Source organism: Notolepis coatsorum (assembly GCF_963971535.1).
Source record: "Notolepis coatsorum genome assembly, chromosome: 9".
NCBI classification, from domain to species: Eukaryota; Metazoa; Chordata; class Actinopteri; order Aulopiformes; family Paralepididae; genus Notolepis; species Notolepis coatsorum.
Genome location: NC_140173.1, coordinates 136,641,079 through 136,666,435, shown reverse-complemented (window position 1 = coordinate 136,666,435; position 25,357 = coordinate 136,641,079). Strand labels below are relative to the sequence as shown.

The window sequence follows — 25,357 nt, the reverse complement described above, 5'->3', positions numbered from 1 at the left end:
ATCATAGTCTGAGCCTGCAAACGGGTAGGGTCCCGGTTCTGTGGAAAACATCCTGTCTTGTGCCGGTACCCAAAGCTGGGCGCCCGGCCGTGCTAAACGACTACAGACCGGTGGCCCTTACATCTCACATCATGAAGACCCTGGAGCAGCTGCTTCTCCGTCTATCGAGACCACAGACTGTCCATGCACTTGACCCCCTACAGTTCGGGGTACCAGGAACATGTGGGTGTGGATGACGCTATCCTACATGCTCCACCGCGCTTACTCTCACCTGGATGAGCCGGGGTGGCTATGTGAGCAGGGCCGCCTGGGAGAAATACGAGGCCCTGTGCGAGATTTAAACGCGAGGCCCCCTAAAGCTAACTAGCTGTCCCTGCCTTTAGCTAAGCCGACATGGCTAGCCTGACTGAACTGTCTAACATGCAACAACTTTCATCTTCAGTCCATCTGCCGAACGACCGCCCTCTTCGTCTTGGCTGGCATAAGCATAACCTCCAATGCTGCACGCGCGAAATAGTCAAATGCAGCTGACGCACGCCAGCCGACTGTACACATGTAACCCCTCCCTTCGTTGAAACCAATAGTATGTCTGCTGCAGAGCCCCAGAGCTCCAATAGTGAGTATGTCTGCTGCAGAGCCGCAGAGCCAGGAACAAGTCAGACACATTCTACAAACGTGTCTAATGTGAAATATATAAGCATATAAGCAAAACTAGATTTTAGGTCTGTGATGAAAACGGGCCTCGCGGGAAGGGGGGGCCTCGCAAAAAAAATAATAGAAATAAAAAATAATAATAAATAAAATAATAAATAAATAAAATGTCTTTTATTTATTTATTTATTTTTTGTGCGAGGCCCCCCCTTCCCGCGAGGGCCCTGTGCGACCGCACTGCTCGCACACCCCCTGAGGCGGCCCTGTATGTGAGGATAATGTTCTTTGACTTTTCGAGTGCTTTTAACACCATTCAACCTCCCATACTTGAAGACAAGCTCAGAAAGATGGGGGTGGATACCGCCTTCACTTCCTGGATCACGGACTACCTGACAGGACAGCCACAGTTCGTCAGGCTGGGTAAATGCGTCTCTGGACAGTGGTGAGCAGCACCGGGGCCGCCGCGCAGGGGACCGTCTTGGCTCCTCTCCTGTTCACTCTTAACACATCAGACTTTAGCTACGACAGTGAGTCCTGCCACATCCAGAAGTACTCTGATGACACAGCTATTGCGGGCGTGTGTGAGGAGTGGGCAGGAGAGGGAATGCAGGGACCTGGCGGGAGCCCTCGGTGCCTGGAGTGAGGAAAATGGCCTCCTTCTGAACACCTCCAAGACCAAGGAGATTTATCCAGTCAACATAGGAGGGAAAGACATTGAGATGGTGGAGTCCTACAAATTCCTGGGTGTGCACCTGGATAACAAACTGGACTGGTCTCTGAACACCGATGTCCTCTACAGGAAGGTTGTTTTTTTCGGCTCAGGTCGTTTGATGTGTGCAGTGACATGCTGTACATGTTCTACCAATCAGTGGTGGCAAGCATTGTTTTTTATGCTGCAGTCTGCTGGGGAGGCAACATGTCAGCCAAGAACACAGGGCAGTTGGACAGGCTGGTGAAGAAGGCTGGTTCAGTCCTTGGCAGGAGTGTGGACCCACTGGGGGGTTGTGGTGGAGAGGCGCACACGGAGTAAGCTGCAGGCCATCATGAACAATGACAGCCACCCTCTCCACCACACCCTGGCAGGACAGAGGAGCAGCTGCAGTGGACGGCTCATATCGCTGCGATCGCGGACTGAGTGGTTCAGGCTGTCCTTTGTCGCCACCGCCATCAGACTGTTCAACACCATATGACCCCTCTCTCTCTCTCTCTCTCTCTCTCTCTCTCATCTCTCTCTCTCTCTCTCTCTCTCTCTCTCTCTCTCTCTCTCTCATGACCTGGGGGTGCCCCCCCCCCCTCATTTAAAATTTGGCTACTGTAATTGTATATAGCAATTTGATTTTATTTGACTTAACACTGTGCAATAGTGCTCACCATTTATTTATTTAATTCATTGGAACTTTTTACTTCAGCGCTGATCTTCATCTATCTATCTATCTATCTATCTATCTATCTATCTATCTATCCAGTGGCGGTTGGAATGCCCCACGGGCCCCGAGGCGAGATTGACAGCTCGGGCCCCCCCCCCCCCCCCCCCCCCCCCCCCCCCCCCCCCCCCCCGATATTTATTGTATTATTTAAAAAAAAAAAAAAAAAAAAAAAAAAAAAAAAAAATCCAACATGAAACAAAACATATCACAATACAATAATAATACGTCAAATGTATATACTCTCTTTTCTGGACTCTTTTCGTATCACAAACAGTACTGTATTTGCAAATCTGGTATGTCATGTATAGATGTAGCACTACTGTCTATCTGTATGTCATTATGTTATAATGAATTGAAAATGGGGGACCCTGATGTAAACAAGACGAAAGTGTTTCTCTGGTCTGCATCCCCTTAACAATTGTATGTATTGAGCTGTACTGTATTGTACCCATTCTGCAATCTGTTAAATAAAGTTTTCATTCATTCACCATGACATGTTTAGGTATTTGGCCAGATCCAGCTTGTCTGTGATGAGAGTGTTTTCTGTCTTTATGATTGACTATCATCATTAGATATTTCAGTTTCGTTATTACAGTAGCTGGCTAACCAGTACGTTAGTTGACTAATACCAGAGTCAGAATTGGGTAATATGCCGACTACTGGCAGTGATGCGACCTATGTTACCACATAACTTTTGTCATCTCTGGTACTATGCAGTGCACTATGCAAAACGGCAAAGAGATAGGTAACGTTCGTTAAGTGCCAAATTACCATCATCATGATACACCCTCACATAATTCACAAAGTGTTCACATGCGCCACCCATGTGGTAACCTAGAAATACCATAGATTGTGGCTAGGTGGTAACGTATATGTTTTCTATGATCACTATGAATTGAAAATGGGGGACCCTGATGTAAACAAGACAAACGTCTTTCTCTGGTCTGCATCCCCTTAACGAGCCGTACTGTATTGTACCCATTCTGCAATCTGTTAAATAAAGTTTTCATTCATTCATTCACATTACGTTAGTTAGCATCCAAGCTAGCGTGATAACGTTAGTAGTACTAGGTAGCTTACCTGCAATAATGTTGTCATCGTCCTGGACAGATAAGACTTGTTAAATCATAATATATCCACACTTTGTGCTGGTAAATGTCCCCTTTAGCTGCTCGGCGTCGGTCGGATTTTAATACACCACGGTGGTGATGTGGGGGACCCTGATGTAAACAAGACGAAAGTCTTTCTCTGGTCTGCATCCCCTTAACAATTGTATGTATTGAGCTGTACTGTACTGTACCCATTCTGCAATCTGTTAATAAAGTTTTCATTCATTCATGTTTCAGGTGACTTATTATGTTGTGTTTCTCTGATGTCGCGTTCACGTTACGTGGGAAGAAGCGGAAGAACCAGAGGACATCTCGTTGCTACAACTAGGAAGCCTTCACGCATTGACTCGATCAAAACGCCCACATCCATACTTCCGCAATTCGTGACGCGAAGTGGGAGATATCGGGGTCTATAAAAAATCCCATATGTCCTAGTAGGAATTACAACTAGGAGGCTGACGTGAATGGTTTTTCCCAGTCGGAAGCTGATTCTTCCGATTCTTCCCACGTAACGTGAACGCGACATCAGAGAAAAAAAACAACTCCGCGCTGCCTGTGAGATTTACGTGGCTACGTCACAGCCAAGGAAAGGGAGCGCTGGATTTGTGCAAAACGCCCTGTTCCTAAACCACACGCTATCAGTCGTACTCGTACCACAGTACTGGCAAAACGGGAGGAGCCTAGAATCAAAACAAACGCACCAGTCCCAGTTGCCGTTACCACCAGTTGTGTTCGATCCAGTCCCACACGCGAACGGCAACTCCATTCAGTCCCGGGCCTGGGCCCGGGGCCGGAGGGGGGGCCGGGGCCCGGGCCCCCCCTCCCGCCAGACGGTGGGCGGGCCCTAAGGCCGCTGCCTCCCCTGCCGCGCCTATAGCTCCGCCCCTGTATCTATCTATCTATCTATCTATCTATCTATCTATCTATCTATCTATCTATCTATCTATCTATCTATCTATCTATCTATCTATCTATCTATCTATCTATCTATCTATCTATCTATCTATCTATCTATCTATCTATCTATCTATCTATCTATCTATCTATCTATCTATCTATCTGTACAGCAACTGCACTGCCTAAGACCGGAAAACACTGCAGAGAGTGGTGAAAACCGCCCAACGCATCACCGGTATATCACTCCCTGCAATTGAGGGGGCTTTCTCACTCACCATTCGGGGTCGAATCAGAGCCCGATCGCACCCAAAAAGGGTGTGTCCGTCCTAGTGAGAACGCTCCCCCCCGTCCCCGGGGACGCTGATACGCTCCAAACCTGGACCGCTGAAATAGGTGGTTCCGGGTGCGCGCCAGTGGGAGCGGGGGGCGTGGTGTACGAGCTTGTACCAAAACACGGGAGAGGCTTCTGTATCAACTAGCTGACACACACAACGTCATTACTGTAATGCTTTCATGCTTGCTTGAATTTTGGGCAGATAAAAACATACAGCAACAACTGGACAATATCCACAAAAACTATATTTATGGGCAATTTGGCGAGTTCAGACCTCAACCAAACAAGCATGTTGAGCCTCACGGCTCAGTGGGTGAAAACATGAAGCCACATTACAAGCACAAGACTTCCTAGCCCCTTCCGTGACTGCAATGTGCTAGCCAGGGGCTTTTGAATACCAGTCACTCGCAGCTCCATAGTAGCCAGGCTAATTTGGACCACCAAACACTGCTTAAAAGCTCAGGGTGGGTCAGAAATATATCAGATAGCCCCTGGCTTGCACATCGCAGTCATGGAAGGGGCTAAAGACTTCCCTGGCTCGCATTAGGCCTGGCAACTTTTTTTGCCATTGCTATGTCTACTATACATTGGTTTCTTGTTCGAATGCATTTATTTCTATAGACCAGTGGTGCCCAACCAGTCGGTCGTGATCGACCGGTAGATCAATGACATGCAATATAATGACGAGCGATGGGCTAATGTTAGCTGCTAACTAGCAATAAATAGGCTAAGCTAACGTTAACCCTGGAAAACGCTCAAAGCGGACTCCACGACACCAGTTCCATTCGTGAGAAAAGGGGGTGGGTTATATTGACAAGGCTTGACAACAGAGGTTCAAATATAACTTCATATTTATTGGTTATTTGTTTCTTTATATCAGCATCCAGTTTCCACCGCCGTGTGTTAAAACTCTTCCTGTGTTGACGTTCGAGCGTGACATCCTCGCCTACGGCAAGCTTACACGCTCAAAACGCAAACCGTAAACAAAACCGGGAGCGCACCAAGACTGCGGTGTGTACACAAACTAGAGGGGGGAGAGGGAGGGGGGAAGTTCGCACCCAAGGACAGAGCGAGGACGGAGCGGAGCTGATTCGACCCCGAATGGCAGTGAGAAAGCCCCCTGAGTCTATTCATCACAAATGGTGTCTGAGGAAGGCACACAGCATTGTCAAGGACACCTCTCATCCCAAATGGACTGTTTGCCCTCCTCCCCTCCAGAAGACGGTACAGGAACCTCCGCTCCAAGTCAAGCAGACTCAGGAACAGCTTCTTTCCCTCAGCTGTCATCTCCCCGAACTCTGTACCACTGTGTAGTGTACCCCAGGCCATACTCCCCCATACCCTAGACTCTGTTACCCATACTGTACGAAATTTTAACTCTGTTGCCTTACTCAATTTATACAGTACCACTACCTACTGCTTTCACTGTCTACGACTGCCCTACACTGTAATCATAATAATCATAACTACCTACCTCATACTACCCATGTAACTCTGTATGATATCATGTACAATAGTGCTGTATACATTTATATATTTATATTTACAGCATATAATATATATATATCACATCTGTCTGTACATACCTGCACATAATCCTTTTTACATATCTGTACTGTACATATACAGTATCTATCTGTACATATCCCTCACCTACTCTTACTAGTTACGCTGCTGGCCAGTATGACTTACTATCCTACTGTAGTGTCTTTATACATGTATCACTGTGTACATATTAATACTACAACTCTGTACATACATCTGATTAGCACTATTACTCAGTAGTGCTAATCTATATATTATAGTTTAATCACCTGTACATTGTATATTAATATTGCACTTTACTGTTACATTTGCACTCCATTTGAACTCTAATGTCTAGTAGAGGGAGGGAGTGGGAGAGAGAGAGAGAGAGAGAGAGAGAGAGAGAGAGAGAGAGAGAGAGAGAGAGAGAGAGAGAGAGAGAGAGAGAGAGAGAGAGAGAGAGAGAGAGAGAGAGAGAGAGAGAAAAGATGTGTCACCATTGGTCATGATTGATTTCATTAGTAACTGCCTGCAAGGGGTGACACCAGGTCTCAACCCGTCTGTCACGAGAAACACACACACGCGCGCCGCACACACACACACACACACACACACACACACACACACACACACACACACACACACACACACACACACACACACACACACACACACACACACACACACACGCACACACACACAAATAAAATAATATGACAGTCCCCTGCCTTATTAGAGGCCTTGGCAGAAACGAGGGCTGTTGCACTCTAAAAGGATGGACAAACGGATGCATCTTCAAATATTGAATCCACATGATGGGGGCATCAAGCCGTCACCACCAGTGCACATTAATGTGACAATCTATTTGAGGTGTTGGCAGATACACTGATTGTAGGGCTGGTGTCGGACAGTCAGAGGCCGTCGGAGGGGCTGTGTTTATCTATCAGGCACATCTTCTCTAGCCAGCAGAATTAAACAGATGCTTAGAGGAAGCTCTGGTCGTGGCTGTTGTTGTGATGGGACTATTATTTAAATCTAGTGATGCACCGATGTGAAAATTGTGGCCGATACCGATAACCGATATTAATATTGCTGTTCTGGCCGATACCGATATTTACCGATGTCGATATCTCTGTATAGAAAACACTTTTTTATGATAATCAAATAAAGAGCTATTTTCCAAAACGCATTTATTTTCTTTTACTTTTGTAACTTATTTTCAGAAATGGCTGATATTTTGAAACTATTTAAGGCCAAAACATGTAAAAATAAAAAATAAATATTTAAAAAAAAAAATAAAAAAAAACGTTTTTTTGTTTTGTTTATCTGCCCATATCGGCCCTATCTTGATATCGGACCGATACCGATGTGTAAAAAAACTGCCATATCGGCCGATATTATATCGGCGGCCGATATATCGTGCATCACTATTTAAATCCCATTAAAAGTGCAGCATTCTAAGAAAACCTTTTGTAAATCAAGTCAAGTCAAGTCAAGTGATGTGAGTCATCAGGGATGCACTGGTACGACTTTTCCACTGTACAGATTCAGAGTCGCAGATCTTTAGTATTGGCCAATAGTACCATGCGAATCAATGGCCAATACCATGTGGATTAGGGATGCGCAATATACTGGCGACCATATGTACTGTATGGGCCAAATTCATTCAATTCAAGGAAATAAAGGGAAACCCAGCTACATTCACCAGCAACACACAGGAGCGTTGCTGCCCTCTCCTCAGTATTTAGACCACATCCTGTCTTGTACAACGGCTTTCACAAACCATGCAATGCAAGAAGTAATTGCAGGGATTCATGAAAGCCAACATGTCAGCTATATTGGTTGCATAATGCAGTCGACAGATCTCCTAGTGGGGCTCTGAATGTTTCTCATTGCGTTCTGTTATATATGCTGTCAATCGCCGCTGCTGCCCGTTACCTTCGGTTTACATTCGTTCAAATGCCAGGTAGTTAGGCCTAAAAGAAAAAAAATTTGTTTCCGGTTGCTGACCGACCCTGCCGTTTTAGGTGCGACCCAATTTATTTTATGAGTTTTTAAAAACGTTTTTTTTTTTTTTTTTTTTTTTTTTACAATAAAGTTTCATAAAAATCTTAGTCAAACCTTTAGTATTATGGATATTAAACATGCTGGCAGAGTACATGCATCCATGTTGTTGTGAACATTTTAATTAAATAAAGAAATTCCCTGGGAAAGAATAAAAAATTACAAATAAAATAAAACAAATTCCCTACCTACCCATGACAACCAACAGGAAACAAACAATATTTTCTTTTATGCCTTACGCAGTCAGTAAATAATGGGGCCTAGTTCAGAAAGCACTGTCTGCACAAGCCCTCTACTCATGCATGCCCCAGTCTTTAATAATCACACATTTTAACCATCAGTGACGGACCATACGTTAAAGTACATTGATGAGCTTTATAGCAGTGTTGTAGTACTCCAGAGACCGATCTTGAGACCACATTTTGAAGGTCTTGACTCTGTCTCGGACAAAGAGGACTCAGAATTCAATTTCATGACCGGTCGAGACCGGAACTGCATCATGTGTTTTTTTATTTTTATTTTTTTTACTGTGATTGGATGTAAAATGTCCCCCTTCAATTGCAACCAATAACTAGAATCTGAAAGACAACTCAACTAGTAGGCCAAGGCTACTGTATCTTCATCTAAACAAACAATTAGTAGGCTACACTATCTTCATCTAAACAAACAACTAGTAGGCTACTGTACTGTATCTTCATCTAAACAAACAACTAGTAGGCTACTGTATCTTCATCTAAACACACAACTAGTAGGCTACTGTATCTTCATCTAAACATACAACTAGTAGGCTACTGTACTGTATCTTCATCTAAACATACAACTAGTAGGCTACTGTACTGTATCTTCATCTAAACAAACAACTAGTAGGCTACTGTATCTTCATCTAAACAAACACCTAGTAGGCTACTGTATCTTCATCTAAACAAACAACTAGTAGGCTACTATATATTTATCTAAACAAACAACTAGTAGGCTACTGTACTGTATCTTCATCTAAACAATTACACATAGAGGAGGTGAACACAGGAGGGGGGGGGGAGAGAGTCCAGCTGCTCTCTCTCCTCTCTCTCTCTCTCTCTCTCTCTCTCTCTCCCTCTCTCTCTCTCTCTCCAGACGACACACCAGTTTTTCTCACACGCACACATTTCCTGCTCCGACAGTGATATCAAATCACAACAATACGTGTGTTTCAACAACTCCTTTGCACATTGACCGCCGGGAATTAGACCACCTTGTTTGTAGAGCTATAACTGTATTCTATATTATAGCTATGGATACAATACTATGGCGGCGGCCCATTTGACATCACCTATCTATCGTTCAATATGTGAAAAATAATTACATTTTCCATCCATAAGTTCCCGTGTTATACCGTGGTGAATATAAGTATGGTTTTAGATCGGTCTAGGGCAGGGGTCGGTAACCTGCGGCTCCGAGGCCGCATGCGGCTCTTTAGCCAATCAGCTGCGGCTCCCTGGCCCAAAAAAAAATTACAATTATTTGTTTACTATTATTTTGGAGATCGATGTCATACTGTGACACAGTATGACCTGCGGCATGGTGGTGTAGTGGTTAACACTGTCGCCTCACAGCAAGAAGGTCCAGGGTTCGAATCCCGCTTGGGGACCAGGTTTCCATGATGCCAGTTACCCAGGTGGGGTATCTCCCAGGCCTTTCTGTGTGGAGTTTGCATGTTCTCCCCGTGCTCGCAAGGGTTTCCCCCCCGATAAGATAAACCCAATGGAAAAACATGCACAACAACAAGATCGCTAACGCTGTGGCGTCCTTGACGAAGACGGACAGGAGCACTTGGATTGGTCCCCTGGCGCGGCTCACGTTGATGCCTGTCTGCTCTCGGCTGCCCTTGGGGGGGAAGGACGACGGGATGGGTTAATCGCAGATACGAATTGCATGCATGCATCGCATGTGTGCCAATTGATGACCTCGGAGCAGGTCCTAAATTATTTTATTATTTATTATGACACTGAAATGAAAAAATATTTCATCAACTAAGATATTTAGTCAAGAAAAGGCTTACCTGTATGCCTGATATGTGGTGCGAAATTTGCGAACAACAAAAAATTAACTTTTTATTTTATAGATTTCCCACAAATAAGGGAAGGACTCAAATATACCTGAATAGTTCAGGGTTTTATTTCAAAGTCGGTCTACAGACACCAGTGTTTTGTCTCCTCTTCTGTGTTTTATTTAAAAATAGGTCTACACAGCCAGTATTTTTTCTCCTCTTCATAAAAGTTTGAGGTTTTCCTTTGTTATAACAGGTAAAAACAGCAATAAAAAGTAAACAAAAATATTGTTGTTGCTTTATAATCCCATTAATGCAACAAACTGTGTGCTATAAAGTATAATAAGTCGCAAATTACTTTGGGTATGCAATTGTCAGGCGTTTTATGCTAAATGTGGGGTATGCTTGGGGATATATAAAACGTTATACACTGTGTTATCTTCATTTTAAGGGTAAATAGGTTGTGCGGCTCCCTGAGCATTTTATTTTGTGGGAGGGGGGAAAAGTGGCTCTTTTGGTAGTAAAGGTTGCTGACCCCTGGTCTAGGGTAATTCCCGAAATGCTGAGTTAAAGCTGTATTCTAGACGTTGCCGTTTCTTGCCTGTACACGCTATTATTCCAAAATCAAATCTATATCATAGGTATTATGTTCCATCATGAATGCATGAAAGGGGGGGGGGGGGGGTTGTTTCTGATTATTTGATTGTCAGTAACGGCATTCGTATTGAACACTAAAATTGACGTCAAATCGTCCTTACTTGTGATCGGGAGTATTCCAAAAATAATATTCCAATTGTATGATCGCCATCTGGTACATCCAATGTCCATTTGGTCCACGGCATAATCCACCACAACATATGGATCGGGGATATATGACGCGCTTTAATGGAACCGGGAAAACCGTTCGCCTCGCCCGACAAGGAAAAATGAAACCCGAGACATTTGGCCGTTCCACAGGCCAAGATACAAGGTTACAAAGGGTGCTCGATACCGCCGTCTAGCTGGATGCGGCCGGTATTGCACTTTGGCATTCTCAAGATGATTCCCCATGAAGGCGGTCAGGTGGCGTAGCGGAGATTACGCTCGTCACCAACGCAGGAGACGCTGGGTTCGAGCCCAGCTCTCTGCGTTGCTACCAGCTTGGCTGGCCGTTCATACTAATACAATTGGCAGTATTAGGGGGTGGGAAAGCTGGCGGGTGGGAATCTGGCGTTGTGGACAGCGATGCCTACAGGTCAGGTCTCGGCGCTTGCTAAGCAGGGGCAGGACTTGGTGGAGATAGCGTGCCCTCCCACGCGTTACACTCCACCAATGAGAGTCCTCGCTGCCAAGTGAAAAGAGCGTCACTGGCTGTACAACAACCAGGTAGGGGAGGGGGGGAATTGGCACAACGACAAAATTGGGACGGGGAGAAAATCAGAGAAAAATAGGAGAAAGAGAAGGTTAAAAAAAGAAAAAAGATGATTCCCCATGTTAACCCCGAGTCTGTGTGCCTGTAATGAATAGAAATATCGAATAAAAGAAATAACGATCAAATAACGTATATATACGTGGTTGGCGTTCAACTGTTGTCGGCCAAACACGTATATAATCGTTGTTGGCGGCCATTGAGTAAATGACGGGGAAACCAGCAATGTCGACCATCATCACTCATTAGCCCACAACTATAAAACCACTAGTGGGAACAAACATTGGGATAATGGACTGGATTGTTACTGCCCAAGAAGAGACGAGAGAGAGAGGGAAAGAGAGAAAGAGGAAGAAGGGATGGAGGAGAGAGAGGAGAAGAGGGAAACAAGATGGAGAGAGTATTGTTAACTTTAGGAAGCTAGAAAGGGGGAAGCAAGAGAGAAAAGGATTTGCAATTGAGTGACCAGCAAGCTGATGAGAACCAGGCTATTACTAAAAAGTACTTTTATGGTACCTGTCGAATCAAGTTTCTTTAATAGTTGTCATACAGAAGTACAGAATACTTTCATACAAAATGCTTCTTACTGTTACACTCCAGAGACTGTGCTAGACAAGATAGTATCAAATAACATAGTATAGCATGTCATTTAGAAGTAGAAAATGAGGTCACAGTGTTCAGTATAGACATATGTACAATGTTCGATGCAGAATAGACGTAACTGAGTTACCATATAATATACAATACTATGCAGTGTACTAATGTACACTTTTTTTGTAATGCAAAGCAGAAATGGGATGAGGTACAATTTAGGTACAATTTACAGTAAGGTGTACGAGTTGTAGTGCAATCCTTCATCAATAAATATAAAGTGTGGGGAGTGGGTGCTACAGTGTGTTTGTTTAAAGTGAGTGTGTGCTATAAAGTGTGTGGAGTGGGTGCTACAGTGTGTTTGTTTAAAGTGAGTGTGTGCGTGTGGATGTGTGTGCTATGTGCGTTTGATGGTTGTTGTTGTGTAGTGTTCATTGTTCGTTTAGCAGCCTGATGGCCTGGGGATAGAAGCTTCTTCTGAGTCTTTCTGTGCTCGCCTTGAGACTCCGGTATCGCTTGCCTGACCGCAGCAGTTCAAAGAGGCAGTTGTTCGGGTGACTGGAGTCTTTAATGATTCTCTTAGCCTTGCCCCTGCAACGCTTGTTGTAAATGTTCTGGAGGGTGGGGAGCCCCCCTCCAATTGTGCGTTCGGCTGAACGTGTCACTCTTTGTAGTCTGCTTCGGTCTTGTGCAGTGCTATTCCCAAACCAGGAGGTGATGTTGCCAGTCAGGATGCTCTCTATTGTACATGAGTAGAAGTTCTTAAGGATCTTCTGACTGACTTGGAACTTCCTTAGGCGCCTGAGGAAGTAGAGGCGTTGTCGTGCCTTCTTCACAACACTGTCAATGTGTGTGGTCCATGTCAAGTCCTCGGATATGTATGCTCTGAGGTACTTAAAGCTGTTGACTCTCTCAACCGGTGCCCCGTCGATGCTGAGGGGGCTGTAGTCCTTGACCCCCGACCTCCTGAAGTCCACAATCATCTCCTTTGTTTTGCTGACGTTCAGGGAGAGGCTGTTTCAATCAATACTATCCAATATCAAAGATGCTGTGGTAGCGAAATTTCGATATTCTAATCTAGGTAGTGTCAGTGAGCCAATAAGCATGTTTGTTCCAAGATACAACATTTCTTCAGTTCAACCACAATCCAAAATCATCCAAAATGTAACAAAGCCTATTGGCTCACAAGATAAGACAGCAAGAAATATATAGAAAAAGTATTGTTTTGGTATCAAATCCCAGGTATCAGTATTGGCACCGATATCAAACATTTTCAAATGATACCCAGCGGTCTATACTCTAACTCAATTCACAATAATAATACTTTTAAAATATATATTTGTTTGTATTATTATTATTATTATTATTATTATTATTATTATTATTATTATTATTATTATTATTATTATTATTATTATTATTATTATTATTATTATTATTAGAGTTCAGAGACTGAGTGACCAGCTAGCTGATGATAATCCCTACCAGCCTCTACTAAACAAGTTGACTAGTATCTGCAAACCAATCATCACTATGCTCAGATAGAACATGTGGAAGCCAGTTCCAGATTGCTAGATTGACACCTTACAGATGTCCTGTTTGCTCGGATAAAAGCTGGGAACCTCCTGGACTGATATCATGTGGTTCAACTTCTCAGGGCATATTCCATATTGCTATGCACTGCACACACATCACTTCTGCCTCTCTGTGGGGCGCAGCCATGGACGATGTCTTCATGTAGGCTACCTGGTCCATTGCTGGGTTTGATTATATCTGATATTTGAACTTGGCATTATATCTGATATTTAAACCCGACAATGATAAATATAGTAACATTTGACAGAACCTGATACTTATATGGTGTGTACTCACCAGGGTTATTATAGTATTTTGTATTTTTCATTCGTTTTACATTTTTGTTTTCAATTCAGTTTAGTTTCAGTTAGTTACTGTACCAGAGTGGGTTTGCTCGTTTCAGTTGACAATGTTCAGTTTATTTTTATTTTTTTTATTAGTTTCTGTTTTTTTGTTTGTTTATTATAATATTATAGTATTTGTCAGGGGCAATATTTAAGTATTATGTGTAGCTAATACAAATGATCAAACGGAGACGTCAGCACTCACAAATAAGAATGTAATATTTTGTATTATTATTTAACACGCAGCAGCATTACTCACGGATGTGTTTCAGCCCTAGGCTTTCTTTGTCTATGATAATGTGTAATACAAACATTTATGAAGGCAATTGACTCACAGTCATATAGCCAACCCAGTCTCAATGAACATTATACATAAATGCCTCCTCGTGCTTGCTGTATGTTGACAAATTTGACCAAATTTGAAAAAGACTAAAACGAAATACATTTTATATAACACAATAGTGATTCTATCTATACCCAGTTCATGACTGTTTTTACATTAGCTGTTCTTGGGTGTTCTAAACACTGGTGTCTGGCAGGACATTCCCAGGAAAATCATCCGGCACACAGGAAGTGATGTGTTTTACATCACCAGTAGCAACAGGAAGTGATGTGTTTTACATCACCAGCACACAGGAAGTGATGTGTTTTACATCTCCAGCACACAGGAAGTGATGTGTTTTACATCACCAGTAGCAACAGGAAGTGATGTGTTTTACATCACCAGTAGCAACAGCAGTTTGTTGTTTGAAATGAATAGAAGACTAACTCAGTATTGATTTTCAAGATGGGAAAACAAGTCAATACACTGCAAAGACACAACAACAATGATCACCAATAGACAGCACCAAAACTAACAAAAATAAGGATCTTGCCGATTACCACTTTAACTGTAATAACCTTGGTATTCACACCTCATCACGCATAGCAAATGTGCAGAGACACACAAATAGCGACCAAGAGATGAAGCAAACTCGACCACAAGACAGGGACCAACATAATACAAGGTACTGTAGCTCAGCCTAATAGGCGACATCTAAATAGCTGCATAGACATGTTCTGAACTTCCCCAATAGAAATCTTCCATAATTACAATAGAAGCCTAACAAATAACCTGACTGAGAGCAAAGTAAAATGTCAGTATTCTGTCAACTGAGAACTGACTAATACAATAAGAAATAAAACAAGGTGGTATTATGTGGAAATAACACATCATTGATTATCTCTCAGCTAAATCAAGCACTCTTCAAGCTTTCTAAAATACAGTATTTTCTGCACATCTGAAGTGTGTTATTTAGCAAATCTAGGTCAGTTATTGAGATGAAACCCTTTCATTATGGAGACAAATTGCTTTAGCCTACATAGATTATTGTATGATGAGTGGGATTTGCACTGTTGCGGAAAATGCTATTGGATCCTCGAAGCCGGGAAAAGTCAATGGGGATCACCTCGTCATGTTGTTACAAACTAGTGCCGTTTCACTCAGGGATGTTACTGTATAGAGCTGGTGCCACAGTACAACTATTGACAAGCCACCATGCTTCCGCAGTGGTGGTGGTTTCACACCGAGACGTTTTATTTTGAAAAACATGACTCACTTGTTGATGAAGTCATGCTGTAAGGGTGAGCCAGTAGGTCACACTCCTATGCAGAGCTGTCTCTACGCCTGTATGCCTCAGCATGATACAGTAAACAGCTCTGCCCAAGAGGGCAAAGATTTGTACCAAATCGATTACATCCGCTACCAAATTGGTTTGAAAGAAAATGTGTGTATACAGAATATCACTAATAACCAAAGATTAAGCTTAAGTCTGAACATTTATGAGTTATATGCAGTGATGTAATTATCAGAAAAGTAAATGGACTATGGTGCTATGTTTTTCCTGCGTGAGGAAACCATACCTTTATGGCTGCATTCATTGTCGTTTCCATAGAAACAAGGCTGCACAGACAGCCGTGAAATTTAATTATTTTAACTTTTTTCAACTCATTGAAAAAAGAAAAACTCAAGGTAATTCTTGGTTCTTATTCATAAGAGAGTAAAATATGTATGGGGGAAACATCGGAACAATAATAGAATATTATTTATTCAATATGTCACAGGAAAATAATATGAGTAAAGGTACAGTACAGTAGCACCGTTTAGTTGACTTCCTGTTTGGGCGGGGACGTTTGACAGTGGAACACAGTGGAACACAGTGGAACGTCGTCCAACTCTCCTGCGTGGGAGCGTGCCAGTAGGTAATAAAACAGCTCTGGGTTGAGAAACAGGCGGGTTAATGAGAAACACTATTGGGGAGAATAATCTGAAACACAACATGATGTGTAATAGAGATTTAAATAAAAACATCTCTTGCAGGCAGTGACACTGGGGTTTATTCATCCAAGCTTCATTACTGGCTGGATGAGTGAGTGAGTGAGTGAGTGAGTGAGTGAGTGAGTGAGTGAGTGAGTGAGTGAGTGAGTGAGTGAGTGAGTGAGTGAGTGAGTGAGTGAGTGAGTGAGTGAGTGAGTGAGTGAGTGAGTGAGTGAGTGAGTGAGTGAGTGAGTGAGTGAGTGAGTGAGTGAGTGAGTGAGTGAGTGAGTGAGTGAGTGAGTGAGTGAGTGAGTGAGTGAGTGAGTGAGTGAGTGAGTGAGTGTGTGTGTGTTAGATTTGCACAATAATTAAATACCACCAAAGCCTTGCAATCACAAGTGCTTATGATACCAAGTCCAGTGATACCAAACATTGTGCACTCGGCCTGTTGAATCAAACAGTACAGTCAGACCACACAGGCTTGTGTTACATTCATATACGAATACATTCATTCCAATGTCCAAAACTAACATCAGGGAAGGAACTGCTGAGCTTGACAGTTATTTTTAATATTATCCTGCTTCTGCCTTGTCTTCTACACCAAGGGCCAAACACTGTACAGTAATAGCGGGCCTTGTTAAAGTTGTTTTCTGTACAATGGTACAATGGTGTATAATACAGTATAGTGTGTGCGTGTGCATGTGTGCGTGTGTGTCTGTTCCACACTGTGCGGCAAGAACAACATGTGTTGAGACGGAGGGGAAGGGTGAGGCTTCCCTTCCTCACCGGAAGACTGGAGGTCACCAGGGACATCTGAGCTGGACCAATCAGACACGAGATGGTATGGAAGGAGGAAAAGAGGGAGGGGAGAGGAGAGGGGAGGAGTAGATGTGACGAGTAGGAGGTAAGACGAAATAACAGATCGTAGAGACACAGCCAGGGCACGGGGAGAAAGGGACGAAAGGAAGAAAAGATGACAACATGGAAGAATCTAATTAACAGAAGAGAGTGAGAGGGGAAAGTCGGAACAGGGGAAGAAAAGAGGCGACATTACTGTATGGGCATCACTTGCCGTTTTAAACACACAGGTCACTTCTTCCATTTCATGACAATTCCCAACATTGGCTACATCTCGTGTAGCTAATTTGTGAATCTCTCATAGGCCTATACTTTGCCGAGTGTGTACTGTTAGAGGTAATAGAGGAGGGGGTATTAAGTTAACGGTACTCTGCACCCTCACTGAGCAACAGTGCAAAGGAATGTCTGTCAACATACAGTCATAACTCATTCAGACCCAGGGCTGTGGTTGAGTCTGCCGCTTTAGTCCAGTCCAAGTCAAGTCAGAGACCGGATACAGTCAGATTTGAGTTAAGACCAAGTTCCAAAGGGGGGGGGGGGGGGGGGTCGAGATTAAGTCAAAACAGAGTCAGAACAAATAGAATGTTATGAAGGTTGTATCAATATATCAAAGAACTTTAAAAACTGATGGAAACTAAACTAACATTGCAGTATGAAATAAATGCAGTCCACCATTATATTTCAGATCAGGTGGGGGGAAATATATGTGGTAGGCTACATCTTTTAAAAAACCATAGATAGGCAAGAGAAAAAAGTAGAGTCAAAATAGTCGGAGAGATCAAGACAAAGCCAAGTCAAAACAGGCACCAGACCAAGGCCAGTCCGAGACAACAGAAAAGTGCAGTATAGTCTGAACTTGAGAGCCGAGAGCCGAGAGCCGAGACGTGGTTCCAGTACCTTCTATATGGACCTGAGTTGATTTCATCTTGCAGTGTTTGCTAACATCAACAGCGGATAGGAAATACAGGAAATACTAGCAACACAATTCCAGTGAAACTGCCTGTAGCCGTTTAGACACATTTACATTTACATTTTGTCATTTAGCTGATGCTTTTATCCAAAACGACTTACACGTTTTGTGTACGACAAGTCAGTAGGAAGGGTACAACTCTATCAGCCGAGTAACAATGTTCATCAAAGTGTTAAGACTTGAGTGTATGTTAGTATATTAGGAAGAGTGCGTGACCGTGACAGTAAGGTTTTTTTTTTTTTGCCGTTTTAAAACCATGTTTTAAAGACACTGAGATTATCATCTTCATTCAGACTTTTTCAACACTTTCTTCCATTCCTATAAAATGAGATTAAATGTCTATAAGAAGGATGGCTGATTCAACACACTGTTGGCTGCTGCCATTGTGTTTGTTATGCCTCATGTGGGCTCAGCCTCAGTTGTTCTGTAAAGCACAGGTCAGGAACCCATCAGGGTCATTAAGAAGGTTCCAGGGGGTCCCAAGCAAAATGACAAATAGTTTAATATCAATAATAAAGTAATAATTATTTAATTCAATTAGGGCTGGGCGATAAAACAATAACGATAACTATCGCGATAAATTATTTCCTCAAAATAAACATGAAACGTGGTCGCAAAGTTTCGATATATCGATTTTCCAAGCTTGGATATGAGCACACGCACTAACAACCAATCAGTGAAGGAGATGGCCGAGAGCGAAGGAGACCCGGAAGGAGACCCAGAGGTAGGACTCACTCAACAACAAGGCTTGCTAGGCTAATTAGCTTGCACGGCGCTGTTTTATATATTTACGTGCCGAGTATGTGTGTGGCGTGAATTCTGAGGCCACGTTTATAGTAGTGTGGGGTATACAGTGGACGTCGTTTCAATATATTGTGGCGGAAGAGAGTATTTTAGTGTCATATTTAGCACATTGTCATGGAATACACGCTTAGAAACAACAGGCTGGCTAGGATAACTAGCTTGCACGGCGCTGTTTTATATATTTACGTGCCGAGTATGTGTTTGGCGTGAATTCTGAGGCCACGTTTATAGTAGTGTGGGGTATACAGTGGACGTCATTTCAATATATTGTGGCGGAAGAGAGTATTTTAGTGTCATATTTATTACATTGTCATGAGATACTCCGCTTGTCGGCTAACTGCTAACGTGCGCGGACTGATGACGACATCAACTCGACTCGAGACATTCGCAGCAGCATAAGAAGTTAATTAAACTTGACAGACATTATATCGACGATAATTATCGATATCGAGTTATATGAAAATAATTTTATAATTTTATCGCGATAACGTTTTTGGTCATATCGCCCAGCCCTAAATTCAATACAAGTTAGCACAATGAGGATAAGAATAAGGACGATGATTCTATAACCACAGGCTTCACGCTCTCTGGATTTCCATCTCCCAATCGACATTGTAGACAGTTATGGAATTCAAGACTACATCATATATGTAGTTTTACACAATATGTCTATCGGTGTGTTGTGTGTGTGTAAATCTGAAGACACACATGAGAACTCATACAGGAGAGAAACCACTGTTCAGTTTAAGCTGACAATAGACATGAAAAGAAGAAGGAACAGGTTCCAAAACAGTTAGCTATATCTACAATAGGAATATCATGTATGTATGTATACTAAGCAGTATGCACAATAGGAGAAAAAGAAAAAAAGAGATATATAATATATATATATATATAAATAAAGTGTGTATATGTTTTGTACATAAAACTATGAAACGTTTGTAACCTTTTGTTTTTGCAAAATGATTTACTGAATTATGTTTCTTTTGTGTATTATTTTTTGTGTGTAAATAATGTAATGTAAAAAAGGGTAGGCAATTATAAGCCTCGGCTTCAGCCTACACCTTTTCGGTCATTTTTTATTTTTATTTTAATATTCTACTACTATGCTTTGTAAAAGAAGACTGAAATAAAAAAAATCATTCATCATCATCATATTTAACTCCCTGGGACAGATTCCTATCAAACGAGGGTCCACCGCCTAATTGATATCAATTATGGCTCCTTGACATGAAAGCGTTTGAGAGCCGCGGCTGTAAAGCGTCAACGTTCCATTCGTCTGGCTGACAGATGCAGTGAGAGAACAAAGACAGGTCCTGAGAGCGGCCGAGAGGAAGTATAGAAAGCCACGCCTCACTGCTGACATCGACACATATCACAACCTCTTGTTAACATTCTCCAAAACCATTACTACTGCCAAAGCTTCTTTATTTCATCATAGGATCGAGGCCTCTGCCAAGAATCTTCGCAAACTGCATGCTACCATGTCCTCCCTCCTCAGTCCTCACTCCCCCCCCACCCCCTCCTCCCTCATCTTTCTCTGCCGAAGACTTTGCGATCTTCTTTGAGGAAAAAGTGGAGAACATCCGCAGCTCCTTCTCCCAACCCCCACCCATTCCAAACACTGAATCGAGAACCTCATCCTTCACTCTGTCATCTTTCTCTCCCATTACAGAAGCCGAGACCCTGACACTGGTAACGTCGAACCGTCCGACTACATGCCAGCTGGACCAGCTACCCTCCCCACTCCTCCAGACCATAGCACCGGACATCCTCCCATTCCTAACTGCAACCATCAACTCCTCACTCAACTCGGGGGTGGTCCCCACCTCCCTAAAACAAGCCAGAGTCACGCCGCCTAATAAAAGAAAACCAACCCTGAACCCCACCGTCATAGGCAACTATCGTCCTGTCTCTCTTCTCTCCTTCCTTTCTAAAACACTTGAACGTGCTGTATCCAACCAACTTACTGCTTATCTCTTACAGAATGATCTCCTAGACCCTAATCAGTCTGGCTTCCGGACTGGCCACTCCACAGAAACGGCCCTCATTGCGGTCACAGAGGCACTTCACTTAGCAAAAGCGAAAGGCCTCTCCTCTGTCCTGATTCTCCTAGATCTATCTGCAGCCTTCGACACAGTCAACCATCAGATCCTCCTCGCGGCCCTCGCAGGAATGGGAGTGGCTGGAACTGCGCTGACATCATACCTCAATGACCGCTCCTACCAAGTGTCATGGAGAGGGACCCTGTCGGCCACCCGCCCCCTGCGGACGGGTGTCCCCCAGGGCTCGATCCTAGGACCCCTTCTCTTCTCTCTCTACACTAAATCACTGGGTAACATTATCACGTCTCATGGCTTCTCGTATCATTGTTATGCCGATGATACTCAACTCTTCCTCTCCTTCCCTCCCTCAGATATCCATGTCTCTGAGCGGATCTCGGCCTGTCTGTCTGACATCTCCGCCTGGATGACGACCAACCACCTCAAACTGAACCTAAGCAAAACAGAATTGCTCCACCTGCCGGCCAAATCCTCCCCCCTGACCGACCTTTCCATCACAGTTGAGAATGCAGCTGTGACCGCGTCCCCGACCGCCAAGAACCTTGGTGTCGTCCTCGACGACCAGTTGAACTTCTCTACTCACATCGCAGCGACAACCAGAACCTGCAGATTCCTCCTGAGCAACGTCAGAAGGATCCGCCCCTTCCTGACAAAAGAAGCCACCCAACTCCTCGTCCAATCAACAGTCATCTCCTGCCTCGACTACTGCAACGCACTGCTCACTGGCCTCCTGGCCACTGCCACCAAGCCTCTTCAACTCATTCAAAACGCAGCAGCCCCGCCTGATCTCAAACCTACCGAAGTCGGCCCATGTCACCCCACTTCTTAGGGACCTGCACTGGCTCCCCATTGCTGCACATATCTGCTTCAAGGCCCTCGACCTAGCATACCGTGCGGCAAAGGGAACCGCTCCCGCCTACCTCCGGTCAATGGTCTCTAACTACACACCCTCAAGACCCCTACGCTCTGCATCTTCTGGCCGCCTCAGACCTACTCCTATCCAAGCTCCGGGAGGGTCATCAAAGAGAAGCCGCCTATTATCAGTCCTTGCCCCACAATGGTGGAATGAACTACCCACCCCAGTTAGGACAGCCGGATCCCGTCAAATCTTTCGCTGTCGACTAAAGACGCACTTCTTCAACCATTATCTGAAATAATGAAAAAAAAATAGAAAAGAAATAACCCTAACTAACCTTACTGTCATGCACTTGTCCTAATAAACTAACCTACACTGTAACATGCAACACTTTGATGAACATTGTTACTCAGCTGATAGAGTTGTACCCTTCCTGATGACTTTTCGTACAGAACTTGTAAGTCGCTTTGGATAAAAGCATCAGCTAAATGACTAAATGTAAATATAAATTCGTCTTGTTCTGCTGGTCCCTTGTGACAATGCCTCACCTTCTGAATTCATGTTGAGCAACTCAAGTTATTTAATCTTGCCATGGGCAGAATCAGATCTACATTTAGAGCACAACACAGCCTTGGCCACTGTTGTGCAATTACCTGAGGTGGTGTGGCCTTGCAGGCCAAAAGAAAACATCACATTTGTTCACAACAGAACCTCTGCGTTGAGTGAGGCTAGAGGTGGTGCAGTTGAATGGGACAAATGGACTGGATCTGGTATTAATGCATCATTATTTTCTGCGTGAGTCAGACCAGGCTGCAGAAACAAATTAGTGGGGGGGCATAAAATGTTCTCGGGGGGGCACAATGGTTTTTCAACACAGGTTCCCTTTTATACGTTTCAGCTGGGACAGCGGCGCTGTGGCTTGCTTGGCGCTGCCCACGGTGCTGAACTAAACAGCAGAGAGGCAATTGAAAAATCAAATGTCTCTATCTTAAGAACATTCACTTATACAAAAACAGACTGAACGGATATATATAACAGACCTGCTGGGGCAGCGAACTGAGAGCAGGGGACACAAACAGGCTGGATAAGATGGTCAGGAAGGCCAGTAGCGTGGTTGGGGTGGAGCTGGACTCTAGCGAGGGTGGCGGAGAGGAGGAACCTTGCTAAGCTCCAGGCCATCAGGGAAAACCCCTCCCACCCACTATACACAGACTTGGCTGACAGGAGGAGCATGTTATAGGCTCACACTACCTAAATGCAGCACTGAACAGCACAGGAAGTCCTTCATTCCGACAGCCATCAGACTATACAATGCATCACTGTGCCTCACTGCATCACTGAGCACAGAGTGACAGTTACCATCTTCCTGGACTCTTACTTTTTAAACAGCACTGTGCAATATTACACCTACTGTAGACTTCAGTATATTTTTACTGTATTTATTTACTGTATCTTTTATTCTATTTTTATCCTATTTCATTTTATTCTATTCTATTCTTAGGCCATTTGTTTTGTTATTCGTGACTTGTTCTGTCTAAATGTTTAATGTTGAGTGATTTGCAGTGTCAAATTTCCCTCAGGATAATACATTTCTATTCTATTCTATTCTATATCTTTGAAAAGTCTCCATTTATTCAACACTTCTGAATTCACTGACAAACTGAACTGAACTGACAAAAATAAGGTGCATAAAAAAGCTAACAAAATTCCTCTGCAGGCTACTCACCATCATTAGTAGAGTGGCAAGCAGTGTTTGGGGACAGTGAAATCTGGCCCTCCACTCATTCCTGAACTTTTTTGTTAAGTCCTTCTCAAATGCCAACTGAATTAAATTGGCCTTGCGTCGATGAAGGCGATGTTCTGTAAAGACGTTCTTGAGGGTAGAAAACAAATTCTCACAGAGTGCCGTGCTAGCTTCAGTAGTGTTGTTGTTGACATCAGTGCCCACTAGGGCTGTCCCCGGCTAAGGATTTGGATAGTCGACTTTGATTGAAAAAAAAAAAGAAAAAAAAATCCAGGGTGGGCACAGGTGACTCAGTGGGCGGGCCCGGCCCCCTAATGCCCGCCCATGGCGCCGGGTCTGTTCTGGAGGCTGTTTTGTGTATTCTGTAGGCCTAACTGAACTGTAGAGTTCCACAGGTGAACACAAAAACAAAACGTCAGTCAGATGAAGAACCATACAAGCCTAAGCCTTTCTTTAACTAATAGTTTTGAACAGCCAACATAGGCCTATAGTCCTATACAGTAGTAAAGTCAATCAAAATTATACGGGAATAAATCACCTGCGGTTCACAGCCACTCCAATTTTTTATGAATGGGTCATGAAAGTCAAGTTCACAGTCTCAATAAGAAAGTGTGTTTTACTACTTTACAACTTAATATGGAGTTATTGTAGGTCCTTTGCTTGGGGGATTCATCCACCCCAAGAGCACCGATGGGAGGAGATGTCTCCAGTGATTAATGGCTCGACAGGAGAGAACTGCAGATTAGTGGAACCTTGTCAGCTCCTACAGTAACTTCACTTTACTTGACTTTTACACAAAGTAGCCTGGTTTGATTGATTGATTGAAAACTTTATTAACAGATTGCAGAATGGGTACAATACAGTACAGCTCAATACACACAATTGTTAAGGGGATGCAGACCAGAGAAAGACTTTCGTCTTGTTTACATCAGGGTCCCCCATCAGGCTCAACTGGCAAGTCATCAGATAAAGCAGGACGTCATATGAAATCTCATGTGAATCCAGAATTAAAAAAAAATAAATAACTAAGGCTATAATATATCAGCTCAGCTGTAGTGTAGGCTATCTGTGTCTCCCAGCCTCCGTGCACATTCTGAAAAGGGACAGCAAGTCGAGGGGCATTGAGAATTGAGAAAGTACAGCTCAATACATACAATTGTTAAGAAGGGATGCAGACCAGAGAAAGTCTAGTTTACATCATCAGGGTCCCCCATTTTCAATTCACCCGTGCGCGATCATCATATTGAAGATATTATAGGAGGACAAAGAAAGAATAGACTTCCTGAACAAAGATAGCGGAATGCGTGCGCGAGCGCAGAAGGGAGAGACAGACAGACATAATAGCATAATAGGCGCGCGCGCGTGCACACACACACACACACACACACACTCACCGCTCGCATTCTGAGACACGGCGGAGGAGACGGCTGTCTGACCCATATTATTGATATGGACCGGACCCCCCCCCCAAATCACGGCGTTATTATATCACCGCTCAGTCCTCGCGGCGGCCGCGGTATCCTGAAGACCATTTCAAAGTACTTCAGACCGTGATGGTCGCTCAAAACAAAAGTCTGCCTGAAGTTGTTGGAAACTTGCTTCACTGGGTCGCTATTACGCAGTAAGTAGCTGCTCCCCTCCCTCCCTCCCCTTCCTCTGTGGAGCTGCAGCAGAATGCTTGTCATTCCTCTCTATGCAGATTAGAGGCGCTGCTGGTGAGGTCACGAGGTTGCGAGGTCTCTACCACCTTCTTGAAATGAAATGAAATTAAATGAATGAAAAACTTTATTGAACAGATTGCAGAATGGGTACAATA

The 25,357-nt window shown here is 43.6% G+C and overlaps 1 protein-coding gene across 2 annotated transcripts in view; it reads right to left on the bottom strand.

Annotated features, from left to right (window-relative positions):
- The window catches only part of phactr2 (phosphatase and actin regulator 2), a 97,877-nt gene extending 72,730 nt beyond the window's left edge, over positions 1 to 25,147 (bottom strand). For both annotated transcript variants that reach the window (XM_084321458.1, XM_084321459.1), the window contains exon 1: positions 24,936 to 25,147. In XM_084321458.1, the coding sequence (XP_084177584.1) occupies positions 24,936 to 24,981 (46 nt within the window). In that variant the 5' untranslated portion in view covers positions 24,982 to 25,147. The remainder of the gene's footprint in view (positions 1 to 24,935) is intronic.
- Positions 25,148 to 25,357: the final 210 nt, after the last annotated feature.